This window comes from Triticum urartu, chromosome 5, assembly GCF_003073215.2.
Source record: "Triticum urartu cultivar G1812 chromosome 5, Tu2.1, whole genome shotgun sequence".
Lineage (NCBI taxonomy): Eukaryota > Viridiplantae > Streptophyta > Magnoliopsida > Poales > Poaceae > Triticum > Triticum urartu.
Genome location: NC_053026.1, coordinates 396,777,132 through 396,799,804, shown reverse-complemented (window position 1 = coordinate 396,799,804; position 22,673 = coordinate 396,777,132). Strand labels below are relative to the sequence as shown.

At 44.9% G+C, this 22,673-nt stretch overlaps 1 protein-coding gene across 1 annotated transcript; it reads left to right on the top strand.

Annotated features, from left to right (window-relative positions):
• Positions 1 to 10,729: 10,729 nt before the first annotated feature.
• LOC125509254 (cysteine-rich receptor-like protein kinase 43) lies at positions 10,730 to 14,952 on the top strand. Its single transcript, XM_048674183.1, has 3 exons — positions 10,730 to 11,516; positions 13,721 to 14,142; positions 14,247 to 14,952. Exons 1-3 carry the CDS (start codon positions 11,045 to 11,047, stop codon positions 14,676 to 14,678), a joined length of 1,326 nt encoding a protein of 441 aa, XP_048530140.1. The 5' UTR covers positions 10,730 to 11,044; the 3' UTR covers positions 14,679 to 14,952.
• Positions 14,953 to 22,673: the final 7,721 nt, after the last annotated feature.

Below are 22,673 nucleotides of genomic sequence, written 5' to 3'. Positions count from 1 at the left end.
AAGCTTTTACTAAACATATCGTTGATACTTTAATGCAATCTTATGAAGAAAAGCTTGAATTGGAAGTTTCTATCCCTAGAAAACTTCATGATGAGTGGGAACCTACTATTAAAATTAAAATTAAAGATCATGAATGCTTTGCTTTATGTGATTTTGGTCCTAGTGTTTCCACGATTCCTAAAACTTTGTGTGATTTGTTAGGTTTCCGTGAATTTGATGATTGTTCATTAAACTTGCATCTTGCGAATTCCACCATTAAGAAACCTATGGGAAGAATTAATGATGTTCTTATTGTTGCAAATAGGAATTATGTGCCCATAGATTTCATTGTTCTTTATATAGATTGCAATCCTTCATGCGCTATTATTGTTGGTAGACATTTCCTTAGAATGATTGGTGCAATTATTGATATCAAAGAAGGGAATATTAGATTCCAATTTCCGTTAAGGAAGGGCATGGAACACTTTCCTAGAAAAAAAATTAAATTACCTTATGAATCTATTATGAGAGCCACTTATGGATTGCATACCAAAGATGATAATACCTAGATCTATCCTTGCTTTTATGCCTAGCTAGGGGCGTTAAACGATAGTGCTTGTTGGGAGGCAACCCAATTTTGTTTTTGTTCCTTGCTTTTTGATTCTGTTTAGTAATAAATAATTCATCTAGTCTCTATTTAGATGTGGTTTTATGCTTTTAATTAGTGTTTGTGTCAAGTAGAACCTTTGGGAAGACTTGGGGAAAGTCTTTGCGATCTTGCTGTAAACACAGAAACTTTAGCGCTCACAAGATTTGCTTCCATTTTTTTACTGGAGAGTGCTATTTAGTTAATTCTTTTTACAGATGATTAATAGATAAATTCCTCACGTCCAGCAATTTATTTTAGAATTTTTGGGGTTCCATAAGTATTCAAAACCTACATATTACTACAGACTGTTCTATTTTTGATAGATTCTGTTTTCTGTGTGTTGTTTGCTTATTTTGATGAATCTATGGCTAGTATTTGAGTGTATGAACACCAATACAAATAAAGAATGAGTTCATTATTGTACCTTGAAGCGGTGATTTGTTTTCTTTTACTAACGGAGCTCGCGAGATTCTCTTTTAGATTTTGTGTTGTGAAGTTTTCAAGTTTTGGGTAAAGATTTGATGGATTATAGAACAAGGAGTGGCAAGAGCCTAAGATTGGGGATGCTATGAGAAGTTTGATACTTGATGATTGTCTTGAGATATGGAAATGGTGATATTAGAGTCATGCTAGTTGAGTAGTTGTGAATTTGAGAAATACTTGTTCTAAAGTTTGTGATTCTCGTATCATGCACGTATGGTGAACCGTTATATAATGAAGTCGGAGCATGATTTATTTATTGATTGTCTTCCTTATGATTGGCGGTCCGAGACGAGCGATGGTCTTTTCCTACCAATCTACCCCCCCCTAGGAGCATGCGCGTAGTACTTTGTTTTGATAACTAATAGATTTTTGTAATAAGTATGTGAGTTCTTTATGACTAATGTTGAGTCCATGGATTATACCCACTCTCACCCTTCCACCATTGCTAGCCTCTCTAGTACCGCGCAATTTTCGCCAGTACCATAAACCCACCATATACCTTCCTCAAAACAGCCACCATACCTACCTATTATGGCATTTCCATAGCCATTTCGATATATATTGCCATGCAACTTTCCACTGTTCCGTTTATGATACGCTTCATCATTGTCATATTGCTTTGCATGATCATGTAGTTGACATCGTATTTGTGGCAAAGCCACCATTCATAATTCTTTCATACATGTTACTCATGAGTCATTGCATATGTCGGTACACCGCTGGAGGCATTCACATAGAGTCATATTTTATTCTAAGAATTGAGTTGTAAGTAAATAAAGTGTAATGATCATCATTATTAGAGCACTGTCCCAAGTGAGGAAAGAATGATGGAGACTATGATTCCCCCACAAGTCGGGATGAGACTCCAGACGAAAAAAAAAGGCCAAAAAAAGGAGAAGAAGGCCCAAACAAAAAAATGAGAGAAAAAGAGAGAAGAGACAATGTTACTATTCTTTTTCCACACTTGTTTTCAAAGTAGCACCATGATCTTCATGATAGAGAGTCTCTTATGTTATCACTTTCATATACTAGTGAGAATTTTACATTATAGAACTTGATTTGTATATTTCAATGATGGGCTTCCTCAAAATGCCCTTATCTTGACTCTTCTTGCGTCCAGACGACCGGCGTGCCTTGCTGAACTGGCTGATGGACACGTCTCTGTTGCACGCATCCACCCCACTGATTGCAAACTTGAGCTCAAAGGCCAGGCTGACGTTCTCGTCGATTGGATCGGAACCTGTGGTCAGATTCTTCTGTTGGCCGCCGCGCCCGCGTGCCATATCACGGAGCTGGATTAGATTAGCCTCCGGACAGTGATACTGGGCAGCTAGAAAATACTACTCCGGCAAAGTCGCCGAAGCAAAGAAAGAAAAAGAGTTAAATACACCGGAGATGTCTCAACTTGTCTTGCACGATTAGTTTGGTGCTCAAAGTTGCAAAATACATAAAACTGGTGTTCGAACTTGCCCGGCCGTGCAAATACAGTGTCTCCTTCCATATTTGAACGTACGTCCAGCCTATGTGGTGTGCGGCGGTGATGCATCTGTCAGTGGCTGAGAGGGGAAAGTGATGGGTGCTTCGTGCGTGAGATTCTTTTTACAGAAACCAGCTTGTATTTTATTTAATCACATAGAAAAGAATTGAAATAAAGTGTATGCTCATTAGAAATAACATGATTTTTTTTAAAATAAATTGGAGGGGTTTCGAACCTGGCGGTTCCTGGTCAAACACAGCTCGATCTGTCCATAGGAAGCTATGTAGACAGTTTGCACATATTGCTCTGCAATTTTCTAATGCTTTATTTACCAGTTTTATTTTTATTTTTTCCTAAGTTCCTGTTTAGTTTCATGGAACGTAAATTTCCCATATAAGAAATACAATATGAATTTATTTATTATTTGAAATATTTTTTCTATTTTCATTTTTGCGTACTTTGAAGAGATAGACATGAACTTTTTCAAAAGTTTATGGGGATTGAAATAGTTCAACCTATATTAGAAATTATTGTGTCAATTTATGTATGTTCATTCTGGACAACAAGCATCTTCGTTGTATTTCTAAAATGTCCAATTATTAACAAATTGACAAAGTTGTATTTTGTAAACGGAGATGCTAAATCTCAGTCGACTGAGACTTTGCGAAGTCTCAGTCAACGCCTTGTCCGTTGGATCGTTGGATGCTTCAAGATTCGTGCAACTGCACTACCAGCCCATTTGTTTTGTTTCTTCTATTTGTTTTTGGGCTGGGCCCTGTCCTTTTGTTCTTCTTTGTCGGGGCTAGCATGGGGCAAGGTTTTGGCCTTGTTTGTGTCAAGTTTCTTATTAAAAATAATTATGTGTCGCAAATTAAACACTCTATTTTTGCAACAACAAAAAAACACCCTAGGCTTAGGAGGGGAAATTCAAAGGGCGTCTTGATGTTGCTTTTCTTTTGGTGACCTCTTTTCTGTTATTTGTTTTACAATATAGTTTTCATACATTTAAACTGCACATAATTTTTGGTGCAACTAACCATATTAGAGTGTCAAACTTGTCATCTTGTTTTTTTTTATTTTAAGTAATTTATCCATACGAGTAATTTTATACATGCTCATTTTCCTTTCCTTTTTGCAGTTATACTACTTCTTTTTGGCTTACGCGTTTATTATAAATTGTTTTTCAAAATGTAAATAAGAATAAACAATACTCTATGTTTGTTCTTTTATTTGTTTTTTTTCGCGGTTGTACTTGTTAGTAGACTAAAGTTCTACTCCGGTGAGGGAGGGACAATGATGGGGCCCACCATTGACTCGTTCTGGTGCTTATGGTTGTCGTTAGGTGGTCTACATGCATGGATGCAATTTTTCTTACTCCTGATTTTCTTTTTGTATCGCCATGATGTTTTGATGAATAGATGGATGTTTTTCCCGCAATAAAAAGTTGCATGTACTTTTTTGTTGGCTAAAGTTGTTTTTACAAATTGGTTGTTGGCGTCGAGGAAGAGTCAGAATGCAACTAAAGGTAGGGTTGGCGATGTTTTATAAAATTTTATTTTTGTTTCTAAAAAAACTTCTACTAACTTGCCGCGCGCCCTAACATAAGGAACACTATGCTGGTAGAAATGAAACTTCTTCTAACTATTTGTTTTTTCCTACATGTGGCATATCTGACTCTCATGCCTAATTGCACAAGTTGCAACTATACACAACACGTTCAATGCACAGCTATATGTGTTGCGGCCTTTTTAGGATCAACATGTGAGGCGACCTTAGGAGGCACTAGTTAGACATTTAGCAGTTGCGTTTTTCATTTCTCTTCCTTTTTTGTTTTGTTTTTCTCCCACTGCACGAGAATAATATTCCAAGACAATCTTCGGGAGAGGGGTGTCCTTTTTTTCTCTAGTTGCATGTCCACCCTAGACACGAAATCCCCCCTAGCGGTGGCAGTTGCATCTCCATCCTCGACATGCAATTGTCCCAGCTGTGTGTGTGCGCGCGTGCCGCTAGGGGACGACCCAATGACGGTGTTTTTCATTTCTTTTGTTTTTATTTTTTTCTTTTGTTTTTCATTTCTTTTGTTTTTATCTCCCACCACACAAGAACAGTATCCCAAGACAACTCCCCACCCCGCCGCGCACGTGGGAATTTTCCTTCTTCTCCAGTTGCATGTCCACCATTGACACACAACTGCCATAGGAGGTGGCCCGTTGCATGTCCACCCTTGGCACCCAACTACTCCCGATCAGTTGCATGTTCATCACCATGCAACAACCCCCAAGTGTGCATGTGCGTGTGTGTGTGTGTGGGCGCGCGCGTGCAATAACCCCCATGTGGCTCTAGGGGGTAGTGGCTCAACGAGAGAGAGAGAGGGCGTGTGCAATAACCCCAATGTGGCTCTAGGGGGAGGTAGTGGCTCAACGATGGCGCTTTTATTTTTCATTTTCTTTTATCCCACCGCATTTGGCTCTATGATGTTTTGTGGGAGGAGGGGAAGTAGGGGTACTTGCATGTCTGCAACTAGGCACGCAACTGCAAGTGTCGGCACCGACTGCAACCACATGTCTTCAACATGACTGCAACTCAGTAGTGTTTTGTAGGGGGGGCAGTGGTGTTTTTCTCCCGATTGCAAGTACATGTCTACCAACTGTAACTAACCTTTTGTTTTGTCGGTGGGCAGTGGGAGAGGAGGCGGTTTCATGTATGACACTAGGCACGCAATTGCAAGTGTCGCCCCCGCCTGCAATTGCATGTGCACCCCTCTGACTGCAACTGACCTTTGTTTTGTCAGAGAGTGGCAGGAGAAGGGAAAGGGAGTTGCATGTCTAACATTAGGCATGCAATTGCAAGTGTCACCCCAAACTGCAATTGCATGTGCACCCACCCGACTACAACTGACATTTGTTTTTTCGGAGGCGACGACAGGAGGGGGGTAGTTGCATGTTTGACACTAGGAATGCAACTACAAGTGTCGTCCTCAACTGCAATTGCATGTCCACCCACTCGTGTGCAACTAACAACTTGTTATGTCACGGGATGGTAAGAGAGGGATGGGTAGTTGCATGTCTGACACTGTACATGCAACTACAATTGCATGTCTACCTATTGGTTGCAGTTGACCTTTTGTTCGTCGGTGGGAGGTTGTAGAAGGGGTCAGTTGCATGTCTCACACTAGGCATGCAACTTCAAGTGTGACCCCCTCACCCCCCCCCCCCCTGAACGCAATTGCATGTGCACTCATCCGACCGCAACTGACCTTTGTTTTTTCGGTGGGCGGCGGGAGAGGGGAGGGTAGTTGCATGTCTAACACTAGGCACACAACTTCAAGCGTCGCCCCAACTGTAATTGCATGTGCCACCACCCGACTGCAACTGACATTTGTTTTGTTGGAGTGCAACGGAGGGAGAGGGGGAGTTGCATGTTTGATACTAGGCATGCAATTGCAAGTGGCATCCTCGACTGCAACTGCAGGGCCACCCTTCGGGCTGCAACTAACCTTCTATTATGTCAGAGGATGGCGAGAGAGGAAGGGGTAGTTGCATGTCTGATACTAGGCACGCAACTGCAGTGTCACCACCTACTGCAGTTGCATGTCTAGTTATCTGACTGCAACTCACATTTGTTTTGTTGAAGGGCGGTAGGAGAGGGGGGCAACTGCAAGTCTTTTTTTACCAAGAGTGTGGAGGGACCATTTTCATTGTAGTTTTTATTATGTTACATAAAAGTTATAGTACCTTGTTTTTTTCATTTCCTTTTTTGTTTTGTTACTTAAATCAGTTATAAAGTCCCACTTATTTTTGTGTGTTTGTCTAAACTGTCGATGAAACTAACGAAGTAGCCAAAGTTTTTCCATTTATTTTTCTTGTCCAGTCCCCTTGTTTATATCTGAAAGTTAGAATATATATATTTTTAGACTTTTTTTATCTGATGGGCAACATATTCTCAAACTCTATAAGAATTCTTTTTTTGTATATTTTAAAGTCTGTAAAAACAAGTTGACGGAGATTTTAATTGATGTGGCAAGTCATTTTTCGTCTTTCAAATTTGTTCAGACATCGTAACTAGTAGCTGATGGGCATCTGTTCCGATTATATATTTTTGTTCAGATTTTGATTTTTCAAATGTGCATCTCTCCAGTCTCAGAGTGGTGTCGCTAGCAAATTGTGTGCCAGGGCATGATATCCTGAATTACTATCAGTTATAATCAATAATAGTAATTCTTTTTTTGTCAAAAATCATAGCAGCTGTTTTATTTTTGATTTTTTGTTTGTAAACACTGGTATAGCTGATGGGAATTAACATAATCACACAAATTTTATAAAGCTGCGGAAATTTTCCAGCAAACCAGCACATATATGCATAGTTGATGCTTTTTCTTATTTTTTTTCCCAAGCAAACAAACAAGCACACAGACACATACAACGAGTTGAGTTCTTCTTAGTACAAAGATCGAGCACGCATATCGCCTGGGCCTATTCTTTTTTCTGTTGAGTACGTTTTTTGCTGTGTCAAAGAAAACAAATAAACAGGCTGCCCAAATACACAAACACGGTAAAGAGCCCGGCCCAAAATAAAAAACAAACAAACAGAAAAAGAAAGCCCAGAACCTAAGCCGAATATAGTCCAGCAGATGACGAGCTAAGGAACAGGCCTAATGTCCCTAAATGACATCAGCCGACTGAGACTTTGTGAAGTCTCAGTCGACTGAGTCTTAGACAGTCCCTTTTGTAAACTACTCAACATGCATTAAAAGGTACTGTGTTGAACTTTTTAATACAATTATTCAAAATGTTACAGAATTATTTTTTAATGCATGTTGAACTTTTTTTTAAAATAAACATTAGCAGTTTTTTAATGTAAGAAGAACATTTTTTAAAAAAACGTTACAATTTTTAATACATGTGACACATTTTTCAAAAACATGCTGAACATTTTTCAAATGCAATAACACTTTCTTTAAGTTTATGGCAGTTGAATTTTTTCTTACATTTCTTTTTCAATGGTAAAAGTAATATGAAAAATAAAAATATAGGACTTGACAAAATAAAAATAAAACTTATACGGGTCCGTAGAAGCACCATATATAAACAGAAATCACTTGAAGAGGTACATAGCAACCAAAGCGGTTTTTTGGAGCACGGTGGCCACTGAGCATGCTTTTCTGAAAGGCTAAAAACTGGCACTTAAAAGTTTCAAAAAAAAGCTGATTGTTTTCACACAAAAATGTATGCATGTGCTGTAAGTGATTTTCAAATTTCGTTTGAAATTATGTTATATTATACCCTGCGAAAAAAGACAAAAATCCCGCCAGAAAAACAAGCTGATTTTTGCATGTAATTGCCTTTTTTATCTCCCGCGTACAAACATAGATTTTGATGAAAATTCACACGGATATATTACAGTTCTATATGTGAATGTATAAAAATTTAGAGTTTGTTTAGCTGTAAAAATCCGTTTATTTAAACTTCGAAAAAAAGGACACAATGTGTTGGTGCTCCAAAGTTTTTTTGCATAGCAATGCAATATATAGAGTTCGAACTAGTCAATATCTACTATGTAGAGTATGGCATGGTGGACAACCCGTGCGTGCAATGCAAATATGCAATCCGTGATCACAAGATGTTAGAGCATTTTCAGCCGCGCTCTCAGAAAGGTCTCCCCAGACAATTTTTTCGCATCGGCGCAGAAAAATCGGCCCAGTCACGTTCCCAGAAGTTCGATTTTCGTTGGCCTGGTCCGAAATAAGAGCCGGCGGACCCAGGCCGAACCCGACGCGTTGGGGGCGCTCGGGGACACCGGGGCGAGCGGTTTTGACGCGAAAGAGTCACGGGCCCGCCGCATCAGCGACACCGCGCATCGTCTTTCCTCACGCCTCGGTTTCCCGCGGGGAATCAATGGCAAGGCTGCCGCCGGTCAGCCTTACCATTGATTTCTCACGGGCGGCGCGTCACGGGACGGTGCCGACGCCTCCCCTCCCTCGCACGAATACACACGGGCGGGACGCGGCTATATAAAGCCGGCGGCTTCCCTCGCCTCTGGCCACACCAGCCCTAGCCCTACCCGCCCTAGCCGTCGAGCTCTGCCTTTCCCGAGAGCCGCCGCCGAGCCCCCCTCTCCCGAGCGCCGCCGTCGAGCCCTCGCTCTTCCTCCCTCTCCCGATGGCCGAGCGTTTCCCCGGAGATGAGGCGGCGGCCAACGGCTTCGGCCGCCGCTCGCTCCGCGAACAGGAGTCTTGACTCCTGTTCTAGGCGAACATCCCGGCGCCGCCGGACATGTGCGCCGGGCCGACGAGCTGGAAGCTCAGCAAAGGGGGAGTTCCCATTCCCCCGTTGTCCGACGTCGTGGCCGAACCCGGGCACTTCGCCGAGGAGGTCGACGTCGTGCGCGCCTCCCTCACCGTCGCCCAACTCTCCCTCCCCCAGTACGCCGCCAACAACCATGCGGCTTGGGCGGCGTACTTCGAACGCCGTCAGCAGCAACGGCTGGCGTCCACCAACGGCGTGGCGGTGGTCGGCGGCATGAAGAACAGCGAGGGGCGCCGCCTGTGGTGGGGCGTCCCCGGCCGCACACTCGAGGGCGTGCTGACGCGCCTCGAGGGCGGCAATGACCTGCCGTTGGCGTACCCCCCGGCGAGGGCGGCTGCCCAGGCGCACCACCAACGCGATGGGCGATGGGCACCAAGGAGGTTCGGCTCCTCCTCCTCTTCTTCCTCCTCCCCGCGCTCTTCTTCGCACTCCTCCGGCACTCCGGCGCTGCTCGGCGTCAAGGCCGAGCCCGCGGCGGAGTCGCCGCTCGGCCGGCGCACTCGCAGCGCCGGCATCGTCATCAACGAGGACGGCCGGCGCGCCTCCTCGTCGGCTCCTCCTCCGCGCTTCGTCAAGCCAAAGACGAAGCCGGGGCTCGCGCCGGTGAAGGCAGAGCCGGGGCTCGCCGCCATGAAGACGGAGCACGGCGAGGTCGAGCGCGACGACGACGCGGCCCTTGAATGGACACGGCAGGACTCCCTCAAGATGGCGATGGAGCGCCAGTGCGCCGCCCTGCAGCGCTTCGCGGAGCGCCGCCGGGGCCACGACGAAGGAGGAGTCGTCGTCATCGACGACAGCGACGACGACGACGCGCCGCCGCCGCCACCAGTCCGCCATGGCGACGCCGGGTGCAGCAGGGGCGCCCGCGTCAGGAGGAGAAGGTCAGCGACGAGGATGGCGGCGACAACGGCGACTACTCGGTGTTCAGCAAGTTTCTTTTAGATTAGTTTATTATATATTTGCTATGTAATGAAAATCGGCGAACTTTGTCCAAATATATGCTCAAGTTGGCCGAAATTTGTCGTGTTTGCCGAACTTCGCCGAACTGTGCCGAAATTTGCTGTACTTTTTTTATTTAATCGCGCCTGGGGGCGGCCCTGGGGCCGGCGGCTGGGGACCAACTCGCCCCAGGCCCATTTTTTACGCCGGCTCACCCCCAGGCGGCGATTTTAGGCGTCCCCTGGGGGGCCAACAGCTGGAGATGCTCTTAGGTTTGATCCTGCATCATGCAAAAAAATTCTAATTTGTGGGGTTTTCCTACATGATTAAATAAATATGTGGGAGTTTTCAATAAAAAATCCTCACGCGTGGGCCACTCAGCCCTTCCTAACTCTTAGCCACTAACAGGTGGGCCACTGCCACGATAGCACGCCACGCGGGACGGACATATGTCCAAGTACGGATGAAAGCACCGTATTTATACGGTCGGACAAGTTCGAGCACCAGTTTCGTGTGTTTTGTAACTATAGACACTAAACGGAGGACAAGTTGAGGCACCGTTATTGTATTTAACTCAAAGAAAAACAAGTTTAACAAGTTTTCTTTCCGAGGGAAAACGTGGGCAGTGCATTGCTTCCCCGTCTCCATTGCATTCGCCTCCGAAAACCAAGCAAAAATGCGCGGAGGAAGACGGAAAAAGGTGGGTCAATCTTGGCGCCCGCCGTTTCGCCGCAGTTTCCCGGAGCCGAACGAAGTCGCCAAGAAGGGGCGTCGCTTGTCGTGCGTGCCTGCTGCTGGCAGCACAGTGAAGTCAGAGGAACGTGCCTGCTGCTGGCAGCACAGTGGAGCACAGTGAAGTCAGTACGCAAAGATTTGTACGTGCCGAGTCGGATGCAGATGCACAGCCAACGATAGCCCGAGGTCACGGCACCGGCAGCCCGGACGGGCACACCACCGTTTGTCAACGCGCAGTCGCCTGAACTTTCCTCGCTCCCCCGCGGCAGCGACGGCTCTCAAACACCTCGCGCTCCTCATCCCTCATCCAGCTCCACACACCACCCCGACCCCGAAGGCAGACACGACACGCGCGCGTCGGCCTCACTGCCAAACTTCCTCCGTCCCTCGCCCGCCCGGACGCGCACGGCGCGCGACAGACGCCCACCGCGTTCTCCCCCTCCCCGGCGAAGCCCGGCCGGCCTGGCGGAGGAGGACATGAAGCCGCGGGACCTGCTGGAGCGGATCCGGCGGCCGTTCGGCTCCCGCCGCGGGTCGTCGGCGTCGGCGCGGCGGGAGGAGGAGGACCTGGAGGCCATCGCGGCGCGGGAGCAGCGCGCGTTCCGCTACGAGGCGCTGGCGGCGGCCACGCGCAACTTCTCGGAGAAGCAGAAGCTCGGGCAGGGCGGGTTCGGCCCCGTCTACCGGGGCCAGCTCGCCGACGGCCGGGACGTGGCCGTCAAGCGGCTGGGCGCCGGGTCCAGGCAGGGCGCGCGGGAGTTCAAGAACGAGGCCAACCTGCTGTCCCGCGTCCAGCACCGCAACGTCGTCAACCTGCTCGGCTACTGCGCCCACGGCGCCGACGAGAAGCTCCTCGTCTACGAGTACGTCCCCAACGAGAGCCTCGACAAGATCCTCTTCTCCGCCGCCGCCGCCGCCCCGCCGCCCACCTCCGGCAACAAAACACACTGTGAGTCGCTCCGTCCCATCCCACCCGTTCCGCTTGATAATTTCTCGTCGCCATTCCCCTGCTTTCCTTCCAATCCATGCTTTAATTTAGTTGGTTGGTTGATTCGTGAGTGAATTCCCCATTTTACGCATTGGAAACACGAATTCCGACCAACCCTGTGCGATCGGAAGACGAAGAATGCACAGATGCACATGATGCTTCGTGGTTGGTGGTGATATTTGGTAGGAAATTAATGCACCGGAAAATTGCAGCAGCGAGTTCACACAGAGTAGGACTAGGAACGTACTCACTACATATCCGTTCATTGCTCGCGTCAGTGATGGTGTCATGCTGCCGACGGCTCTCTGCAAGAACACGCATATATCTTACAGAAAGAAAACTCAACGAAATGATGCCCTCATAGACGTCTGCTAGAATTATTGCTATTCAGAATGCACACGCATGCTGAATTGATGGTTGCTGAACCGGTGAGTGCAGACAATCTTACGAGAGCAATGTCGCACCAGCACCGTATAGTCGTATACACATTCACATCAATCTATGGTATGATGGAACAGGGCCATGCTCTGCAACAGTGGAAGCATCTATCTAGAATTTTTTTTTAAAGAAATGCTACATGCATAGATATACATGGCGTGGTAAAACTATAGTAGACAGTAAAAAAATGCAGAGGCAGTCAGCGAGTGCAGACATTTTTGGTCTTCTTAATTTAATTTGGCATCATAGGCTGATAGCCACATCCATATGCTTCGAAGATTTGAATTGGGTTCTGTAGGAGACTGCGCCGTACAGTTGTTGGGTTGGCAACTTGACATTTGTATCGGGTATCAGGTTGCGAGGTTGGATTTAGAATTGTACTGTAGATGCTAGAATTATGGGTTTTTACTAGAAAAAAATTGCATAGGTTAATTTCAGCTCGTTGGTCATCCATAACGTAGGTGCGATGAACAACGAGCGGTCCACTGTTGTAGCCCGTAGTACGCTGCGCTGTTGTCGCTGTTACCCCTTTAGGAAGCACGAACGGAAGCGAACAACCGTGTGATCCCGAGGCCACGACTACTGGTCCAGGCCATAAACGGCAAAAGCACACTCTGCCCTTTTGAAAAATTCCAACGCACGAATGGTCAGCACAGCACGCTTTGTTTGAAAAATTCGTGTCCGCGGCGCGTTGTAAAAAAGATGAGACCATGTCCATGTATGTGTTGCCTTGCCGGTTTCACTTTCAGAAAGAAATCTGTTAGCGCGAAATAATGTGTCCTTGGCACGGCAAGCACGCATATGCACCACATGACGCCGAGATGATGCACTAGATCCATATCCAGGCCGATCGCTTGCTTGCTGGGGAAGAGTAGTTTGCTTTTTTACTTACGGGGCCGTACGCTTCCCGTCAAAATTCGTTGGGCCTCTGAAAGAGACAGTTTGATCCACGAAGCCAGAATCAGTGACCAATTGTTCCTCTCCCATCGGTTGCTTTTCTTTCTAGGCTACAACTTAACCAGGTGGCTCGACGCACGCATAGAAAGTTGGCTTTTGACACTAAACTCGCCTTCGATGGTGAGGCGGTTCTGACGCACTTGCTCTTGCTTTGGCCGCGAATCTCCAACTCCTGCACGCGCGGTTCTTACATATACACATATACATACACGAGGAAAAGCAATAAACGTGCACCATACTTTTGTGCCCCCTGTGGATGGACATCGCAGTCAGTCTCTACGTGAACTGATAGCAGTAGTAGCCTAGTGCCAAACCCTAATCCAACTATTCTTCTGCTTTGACCAGGCGGCCCTTTCTTGCGATAGCCCTTTTGACCGAGTCAAAGTCTTCCACTAGCTGTTTCCGGCATTGAATGCCTTGGTTTTCCTCATGGTAGTCCTACGTGGGCGCCTCTGGGTGCAGTGTACAACCGCGCTGCACCCGGGGCCGGATTCACTTCATGTGCACGTTTCTTGCTCCCTCCGTTTGATTGAGTTCCTCCAGCCCCCCCCCCCCCGGGCGACCCGGTCCACGAGACGGCGCTGGCACGTCGCCGTCGCCGTCCGGTCTGATCATCCGATGTGTCACCGTCGAGTGCCGGGCAGCACACGGCGACGCTAAACCTGCTGCGGCTGCCGCGCGTGCATGTGGTGCCAAGTTTAACTGAATTTTACAAGCCGGAATGAACGGCGTAGCTCTGATGTCAGTGTTCTTGTCTTTTGAATGTCCAGCCGGCAGCAGCAGCGAGGGCGACAGGCCATTGCGCGCGGAGCTGACGTGGGCGCGGCGGCTGGAGGTGGTGGTGGGCGTGGCGCGGGGGCTGCTGTACCTGCACGAGGACGCGCACACGCCCATCATCCACCGCGACATCAAGGCCAGCAACATCCTCCTCGACGAACGCTGGGTCGCCAAGATCGCCGACTTCGGCATGGCCCGCCTCTTCCCGGAGGCCGGCGACGGCCACTCCCACGTCCAGACCCGCGTCGCCGGCACCAACGGCTACATGGCGCCCGAGTACCTCATGCACGGCCACCTCTCCGCCAAGGCCGACGTCTTCAGCTTCGGCGTCCTCGTCCTCGAGATCCTCTCCGGCCGAAAGAACTCCTCCTTCATCCCGCCGCCCCGATCCAGCGCCGACAACCTCCTCGATTACGTACGTAGTAGTATGTGCGGTTTCCTCCATTGATTGATGATCCGTGTCATCGCGTGCATGCAGCTAGCCTGGAAGGATAAGAATGTGTTGCGTGCGCCATGCAGGCCTGGAAGCTGTACAAGGAGGAGCGGAGCATGGAGCTGCTGGACCCGTCGGTGAAGTCGACGGCCGCGCCGGACCAGGTGCTCATGTGCGTCCGCATCGGGCTGCTGTGCGTGCAGGCGGACCCACGGCTGCGGCCGGACATGAAGCGCGTGGTCATCATCCTCTCCAAGAAGCAGAGCACGCTGGAGGAGCCGACGCGGCCCGGGGCGCCCGGCTCGCGGTACCGGAGGAGGGCGCACGGCCTGCGCAGCTCGTCGCAGTACTCCGACGGCTCGTCGTCGGGCACGACCCCGTCGACGTCGCATGCGTCGGCGTCCGCGTCGGCTTCGGCATCGGCGTCGAACGCAATGACGACATCGAGCACGCGCACATTGCGGAGCCGGGGGCTCCCGTCGCACCGGGAAGAGCAGGAGCTGCCCAACGGCAGCTGAAGCCTGCAGACGCCTGAAGCTCACTGTAGATATGTCCATTCTTTTTCGTCTTGTTTCTTTTTGTGTCTTCTCGGAGATTCTAGATTAGATAGTATGATTATTTTGGTAGTGGGTAGGAAGAAGTAGAATGATCGGCCGGATTATTTTAGGGTGGTGCTAGTAGTTCGTAGCCGGAGGAAGATGACTGAACTTTCAACTGTCGGCCGATCGATTACTGGCAGTGACAGGGAATGTGCATAGCAAATGGAGAGAGATAATTGCCGTGTTTACAAAATTCCTTTGCGTGCAATCCGTGGCTGCACAAAAATACTCACAATATATTATTTCAAAGATGCAACAGAAAGTTAAGCAAGACCAATAACAACAACGATGACAACAAGAATGAGTAAGGTTTCATGCGTCTTCAGGTTGCATCCTTTCAATCTTTCAAACTTCTCTTCGTCAGCAGTGATTTTTTCTGGTTCGTTGGTCCTATGGGGCCTTAGCACGATTGACTTCTCGACTGTCTACTGCAACAAGTTTTGTCTGGCTCCGACAAGGAAGGAGCGATGACGGTGGCGCGTCTTCGGCTCGCTTCAGTGCTTGTAGTCGCTGCTAAATGATCTACGAATCTGAATGCAATTTTTATTATTTCCGGTGTTCACTGTTCCACGATCAAAGATGAATAGATCGAAAGTTTCCCACAAGAAAACAATAATAATGACAACAAAAATGAGTAAAGTTCGTACTTAGAGCAAGCAGTTCCCTGCCCCATCCCCACCAAGGACGTATCACAACATGTTTGGTTGGGGGTTATTAAAGGTAGGGAATGACAATTTAACGGTTATGTGACATATAATCATTGTTTGGTTGGAGGGCAAGGGAATTGAGGTGAGATGAGGAAAGAGAATTAAGGAGTTCATTTCCCACGTATCTCTTTCCAGCCTCCCCCTGTTAATTCACATGGGAAGTTATTTTCATTCAAATTCACTTTACTAATTCCCACCACACACACCAAATATAGGATTGGGACTAAAATTCAACTTCCCATGTCTAATCCCCTACTAAACTTCCACATGTAAACTTCCATTCATTCTAGACAAACACGTTGTCAGTGTTTCCCTAGTATGAGATTCATGACTAATTCACTAGCATAATGCTAATTGATCGCTACGATACTCAAAAATGATTTAGTTGTACCGGATTAGTAGTCACTAGTAGAAAAAGGGGCTTTCGTTCGGGCCTGGCCAGCCCATTAGTCCCGGTTCTTTCATGAACCGGGACCAATGGATGCATTCGTCCCGGTTCGTGAGCCCAGGGGGCCGGCCGGGGCCTCGTGGGCATTGGTCCCGGTTTGTATGGACCCATTTGTCCCGGTTCCAGACACGAACCGGGATCAATGGGCCTCGCTCCTGTCCCACAAACATTGGTCCCGATTCTTGGCTCGAACCGGGACAAAAAGCTGGGCTTTAGTCCTGGTTCCAGCCATGAACCGGGACAAATGAGTTGCCTATATATACCCCGTCACTGTAGCAGCGCACTCCACAATGCTCTGTTTTTTCTGGCCAGCGAGGAGAGGGCATTTGGGTGCTCTAGCTCACCTCCTATGCACACGAGGTGTTCGATGAAATGCCCAAGCCACGCTAGTTAAACTTTCTCCTCTGGAAGCTCGACCTCCAAGCTCCATTTTCTCCGAGATTTGTCTAGGTTTAGCGGTCCGTCACGTCCCGTCCCCGTCTTCACCGCCGTCGATCGCCCGCGCCGATCTCGTCGCCTGCACCACTATGGTGAGCCTCTTATCTTCTTCTGAAAGAAAAAAAATTCTTACTTTATATAGATACTTGTCTAATTTTCTTACTTTTATTATTGCTTGTGCTTATATAGTGCGATGGTTTTGGTATCCGCCCCCGTCGGCCCTCGTCCTGGCTATGATTCGGATGTGGTATATATATTATCTTTTATAACTATTTGGTTCATTTATTGTTTATGACAATTATGCCCATCGAGTTGACATAGATTTTATTTATGTAGGAGGTAGTTGAACCGGAAATTCCAACCGACCCTATTGTCGAGAGGTTAAATTTAGTTGAAGAAGAAAATAATTACTTGAAGCAAAAAATAAAAAATAAATGAGGAGGAGAAGATGATATTGGAGTTGCATGTTGCGGATGTCGTCGATGATCACAAGATCAAGATGGATGCAATGCGGTTGAAGATGAGAAAGATTAGAAAATATGTCATTCATACCGAGGCTTGGTATCATTATGCCGTTGAATCAATTTTTACCTTGGTTGTGATTATGATCGCATTTATTGTTGCATTGAAAGGTTTCACATAGTTTCAATGTATGGTTTAACTAGATGCTCTGGAGAGCTATATGTTGTTCAATGAGAACTATGTATGTACTTTGTTTTTAGTGTGATGATGAACTTCTATTAATTTGGTCACTTATCTATCCATGAGAGCTACATGTACTAAATTGATGATGTAACTTTGAATGGTGCATTTTATACACGAAGTGCATCCAGTTTTTGCCGTAAGCCCCTCTACTTTCTTGCACATGCTATGTGGGTGAAATGATGATATCATGACAACTTTCAACCTTTTCAGAGTTCATTTGTAGTGCTTTTCAATTTCAAGATCTTATAGCTCAAAATAATCAGTAAATGCATGAAAAATAACAAATGAAGTCAGAAAGGGTTGAAAATTGATGATGTGGCTTTGAATGGTACATTTTGAACACAGAAAAAGTATGGAGTTCAAATAAGTTCAAAAAAATGAAATCCCTTTGTAACAAACGAGTTTCCGTATGAAACCCTGATACTTCGAAAGAGATTGTCCGTTTTGTACACGAAGTGCATACAGTTTTTGCCGTAAGCCTCTCTACTTTCTTGCACATGCTATGTGGGTGAAATGATGATATCATGCCAACTTTCAATCTTTTCATAGTTCATTTGTAGTGCTTTTCAATTTCAGGGTCTTATAGCTCAAAATAATCAGTAAATGCATGAAAAATAACAAATGAAGTCAGAAAGGGTTGAAAATTGATGATGTGGCTTTGAATGGTACATTTTGAACACAGAAAAAGTATGGAGTTCAAATAAGTTCAAAAAAATGAAATCCCTTTGTAACAGACGAGTTTCCATATGAAACTCTCATACTTTGAAAGAGATTGTCTGTTTTGTACACGAAGTTCATCCAGTTTTTACCGTAACCCTCTCTATTTTCTTGCACATGCTATGTGGATGAAATGATGATACGATACCAATTTTCAACCTTTTCAGAGTTCATTTGAAATGCTTTTCAATTTCAGGGTCTTATAGCTCAAAATAATCAGTAAATGCATGAAAAATAACAAATGAAGTCAGAAAGGGTTGAAAATTGATGACGTGGCTTTGAATGGTGCATTTTGAACACAGAAAAACTCTGGAGTTCAAATAAGTTCAAAAAATGAAATCCCTTTGTAACAGACGAGTTTCTGTATGAAACCCTCATACTTCGAAACAGATTGTCTGTTTTATACACGAAGTGCGTCCAGTTTTTGCCGTAACCCTTTCTAATTTCTTGCACATGCTATGTGGATGAAATGATGATACCATGCAAAAAAAAATTAACAAAAAAACTTCTATAAAACTCTAATAGCAAAAGGAATAAACTAAAAAGCTTTTATAAACCTCTAGTATTTTTAAACTAAAATTATATAAAATTCATGCCACTGAAATTATCAAAGTATTTTCTGTTAAAAACATGAAAAGCAGAAAGAAACAAAATAAACTTTAATAAAAAGTAGAAACAAAATTAAATAAATTAAAATTTAATAAAATAAATAAGTATAAAAAAATAAAAATAAAATAAACTTTAATAAAATAAATAAGTAGAAACAAAATAAAACAGATTAAAATTTAATATAATAAATAAGTAGAAACAAAATAATATAAACTTTTATAAAATAAAGAAGTAGAAACAAAATAAACTTTATAAAAGTAAAATAAATAAACTGTTTATTCAAAACATTTTATTTTGTAAACCATGCGTCCAAATCTTCAACTGTTTTCACCGTTGGATTTCCCGCGTCGAGATCTTCAAAACTAGATCCCATGTCGATAGATTTTAATGAACTTGTTTTTCAAAAAAAATCCTGACGAAAAAACCGAACCGGGAGCACTGTTTTTCCCCTTTTTGAAAGAGCACAGTCGTGCCTCTCGCAAAATCACAACCGCGCCTCTCACGGAAGCAAAACCATGCCTCTCACAGAAGGAAAAAAAACAAAAACATGTTTTTTCGTTTCCGAGAGACACGCCCGTGCCCCTTGCGAAATCACACCCGTGCCTCTCGCGAAAACAAAACCATGCATCTCGTGGAAGGAAAAAACAGAAAACTATTTTTTTTCGTTTTTGAGAGGCACGGTCATGCCTCTCGCTAAAGCAAAACTGTGCCTCTCGCGGAAGCAAAAAAAATAATGAAAAACACGTTTTTTTTGTTTCCGAGAGGCATGGTTATGCCTCTCTCAAAAGCAAAACCATGTCTTTTGCGAAAGCCAAAAAAACACGTTTTTTGCGCAATTTTTTTCCTGAATAATTTTTTGGCCCAAAGGCTAAGGAAGACCGGTGAAAAACCAAAACATCAAAAAACCCTAAAAAATCGTTTAAAAAGAAGAAAACACGTGTAGAAAAATAAACAAAACAAAATCCGAAGCGAGTGCCCAAGTGCGATACGTGGCGGGCGGCTGAGAGTGCGCTAAGTGGCGCTGATCGTTGTGAGGCTTCCGAAGAAACACTCGTCAACTAATTGCTCTTGAATAGCTCCGTACATTTAAATAGTGTCACATCTGCTAGAAAAAAAATCTACATAGGCCATGTTGCTAGTCTTTGACTATTCGGTAGACTTCTGGACTATATATAGAGAGACCCAAGGGACAGCTAAAAATCATGTTTAATATTTGATTTTGCTAGCCTTATAAAAATATTATTTCTTCAATGGAAATTCTTGAAGTTATCTTCTCTCTGTGTTCTGAAGGTATCTTTGCGAAGTAGTTTATTATTTTTAGTCTGATGATGACTGGAGTACATTTTTCCGCTAAGTTATTTATTCCGTTCACTGTAGGGTCTTTTGTATAAAATAGTTGGTTACCAATTAGTCCTTATATTTACCGTTTAGTCCTATAATTCTTTTAGCCATAACTTTCGTTCTTTTATTCAAATTAGATGAAACCAACGCCCAAATTTTCATCTTGATCCCCTCTATCCAGTAGACCCAACAAATAGTATTTTTGAAACTTCAAATTTTGAATTTGACCAGATCTAGTTTTCAACTTAAATAGGTCATAACTTTGGATCTACAACTCCATTTTATTTGATTCTTTTTGCAAATTGACCTGGTGACATCAATTTCTTCTTGGAGGCGCCTACATGGAGCATGTGCAGGAGCATTGTCACACACTCGCCCTAGGACGCATTTGTGAGGAGTATCACAAGGATCTCAAAGGGCCCCCCTATATCATGTGCGGACATAGAGATCACCAAGGAGAAATAGTACGCACCAGGGAAGATGATATGACAGAATCATACATTCAGGATCTGGAGGAGCACATCCGAATAATGGAGAACCAGATGCACCGCGGTATGAATAGCACCAGGAAGATGGACCCACAAAACCGAGCTCGAGGATGAACTCAAGGAGGACCACGAGGAACATGAGGAAGAAATCAATGTTTTATTAGAGAAATATGGACCTGAAGACGAAGCTGGAAAAACCCGAAGAGAAGCTGGAAGGAGAGTCTTCTTGTTCGTCAATGTCGTCTTCATAATCGTCGTCTCACTGATGAATCCATCAGAGTCGTCCTTCTGGGTGTTCTCCCTTGTCCAACTTCTCTTCGGCTTTTTCCAGGTCTTCATATTTATCTATTAGCACACTGATTTACTGCTCATGTTCCTCATGTGCCTACTCGAGTTAATTCTCAAACTCGGTCTTGCAGGTCATCAGCTTCCTGGTGCTATTCATGTTGTGGTGCATCTGGCTCTCCATTCTGCAGATGTGCTCCTTCAGATCCTGAATGTATGATGTTGTCGTGTCATCTTCCCTGGTGCGTATTATTTCTGCTTGATGATCTTGGCGTACACACATGATGTAGTGGGTTCCTTTGAGACCCTTGTGGTACTCCTCACAAATGTGTCCTAGGGCGGCGTGTGCGGCAATGCTCCTGCCTATGCTCTATGTAGGCGCCTCCAAGAAGGAATTGATGTCATGAGCTTCAATTTGCAAAAAGAATAATTTAAAACAAAGTTATAGATTGAAAGTCATGACCTATTTAAGATTAAACATAGATCAAATTCAAATTTTAAAATTTCAAAAATATTGTTTGTTTAGGTCTACTGAATATAGGGAATCAAGATAAAAATTTGGGAGTGGTTTCATCTAATTTTTGAATAAAAGAACAAAAAAATATGGCTAAAAGAATTTCAGGGCTAAACAGTAAATACATGGACTAATCGGTAACCAACTACTCCCTACATTCCTAATAAGTCTTTTTAGAGATTTCATTATAGACTACACATGGAGCAAAATGAGTGAATCTACAATCTAAAATAACTCCATATAAATATTTAGGAACTGAGGAAGTAATATATACGAAAGACCCTATGATGGACGGAATAAATAAATTAGCGGAAATATATACTCGTATCATCACTAGTGTAAAAATAATAAACTATGGAAATATAAAAAAGAATACAAGGACATGATTGAGAAAGATACCTTCAGATGACCTCAAGAATTTCCATCGGTGATTTTTTTAATAAGGCTAGCCAAACCAAATATAGATTTAGCCTGAATTGCATCATTTTTCAGTGTCCTTGAGTCTTTATATATAGTCTAGAAGTCTACCGAACAGTCAAAGACTAGACAATGTGGGACTATTTAGATGCACGGAGGTATTCACAAAAGGGCAAAGTGCCACGGATATTCAGTTTGACTCCCATGTCCACATACACCTGATATCTCTACCGTTGCCTCATCCAAAGATGCGCAGTAGCAGCTGTATTTGGTCTTGTATTTTCATTTGATGTGGCTTTTTGCTACAGTGTAAGAAACAAATTGTTCGAAGGTTTTAGTTTTTCAAAATGATTTTGTGGATATTAGTTGTTACGCCCCCTCCCCCGCGTGCCTCTCACAACCTAGGCGACAGTGCGGTAACTCCCCATCTAATCTTCTCTGCCGGTGCTTCTGCTGGCCCTTTGTCCCTTCGTCTTGTTATATGGATTGGTTTTTTTTGTGCATGTCTGTCTCGATGGCAGACCTACAGATGTGTCGTGGATTTCTGTCTTGATCCTCCATCTCCGGTTCCTACCAGTGAAGGCTGTCGACTTTTGTCGGGGAGCATGTGAGGTTTGCGTCCCTCGACTTAGTATGTCGGATCTGGAGCGTTCTCCAGGCCCTCTCCGATATTTCCTTCTACAAGGTGGTGATTTACCCTATAGACCGCAATGCCGACGTCTTTTGCTCTGCATCACTGAATTCCTGACCGCCGATTTTACAAACTCCTATGTTTCATCAAGTTTTCTTCGCTAAGATGGAGGGTCAGAGGCGGCATCAATTTGCGTACAGGGTGTCATCGATGGATATAGGAGGAAGAAGACTTCAACAACCCCAGGGACTTGGATGCATTTTTCAATTTCTATAAGTGTGTTTTTAAAACAATATCTGCTACATAATGTATGGCCATTGGTATTTCAGAAAATAAATGATTTTGCGAATTTCAATCCAAGATCTTATACGCACACGATATCACACAACACAAGGAGCAAGTGCATCAACTTAGCGTTTTTTTTTCCTAAAAACTTCTTAGCGTCTTGGGTACCAGTTTTCCCAAATCATGCCCTTGAAGGAAGCCCGTGGTCGTGGACGTGAGAAACTGCGCCCCGAGATGGTGAGCTTTCAAGTGATAGTGCCGGGCTGGCCCTCCTGAAGGTTCACTTGGAATTAGTGATGGAGTACCAAATCATCCGGGCCACTGGATCG

Coding starts and splice junctions, on each gene's coding strand:
- LOC125509254 (XM_048674183.1), top strand. CDS start 11,045: ATGAAGCCGCGGGACCTGCTGGAGCGGATCCGGCGGCCGTTCGGCTCC. Junction 11,517..13,720: donor CTCCGGCAACAAAACACACT/GTGAGTCGCTCC, acceptor TTGAATGTCCAG/CCGGCAGCAGCAGCGAGGGC. Junction 14,143..14,246: donor CCGACAACCTCCTCGATTAC/GTACGTAGTAGT, acceptor TGCGCCATGCAG/GCCTGGAAGCTGTACAAGGA.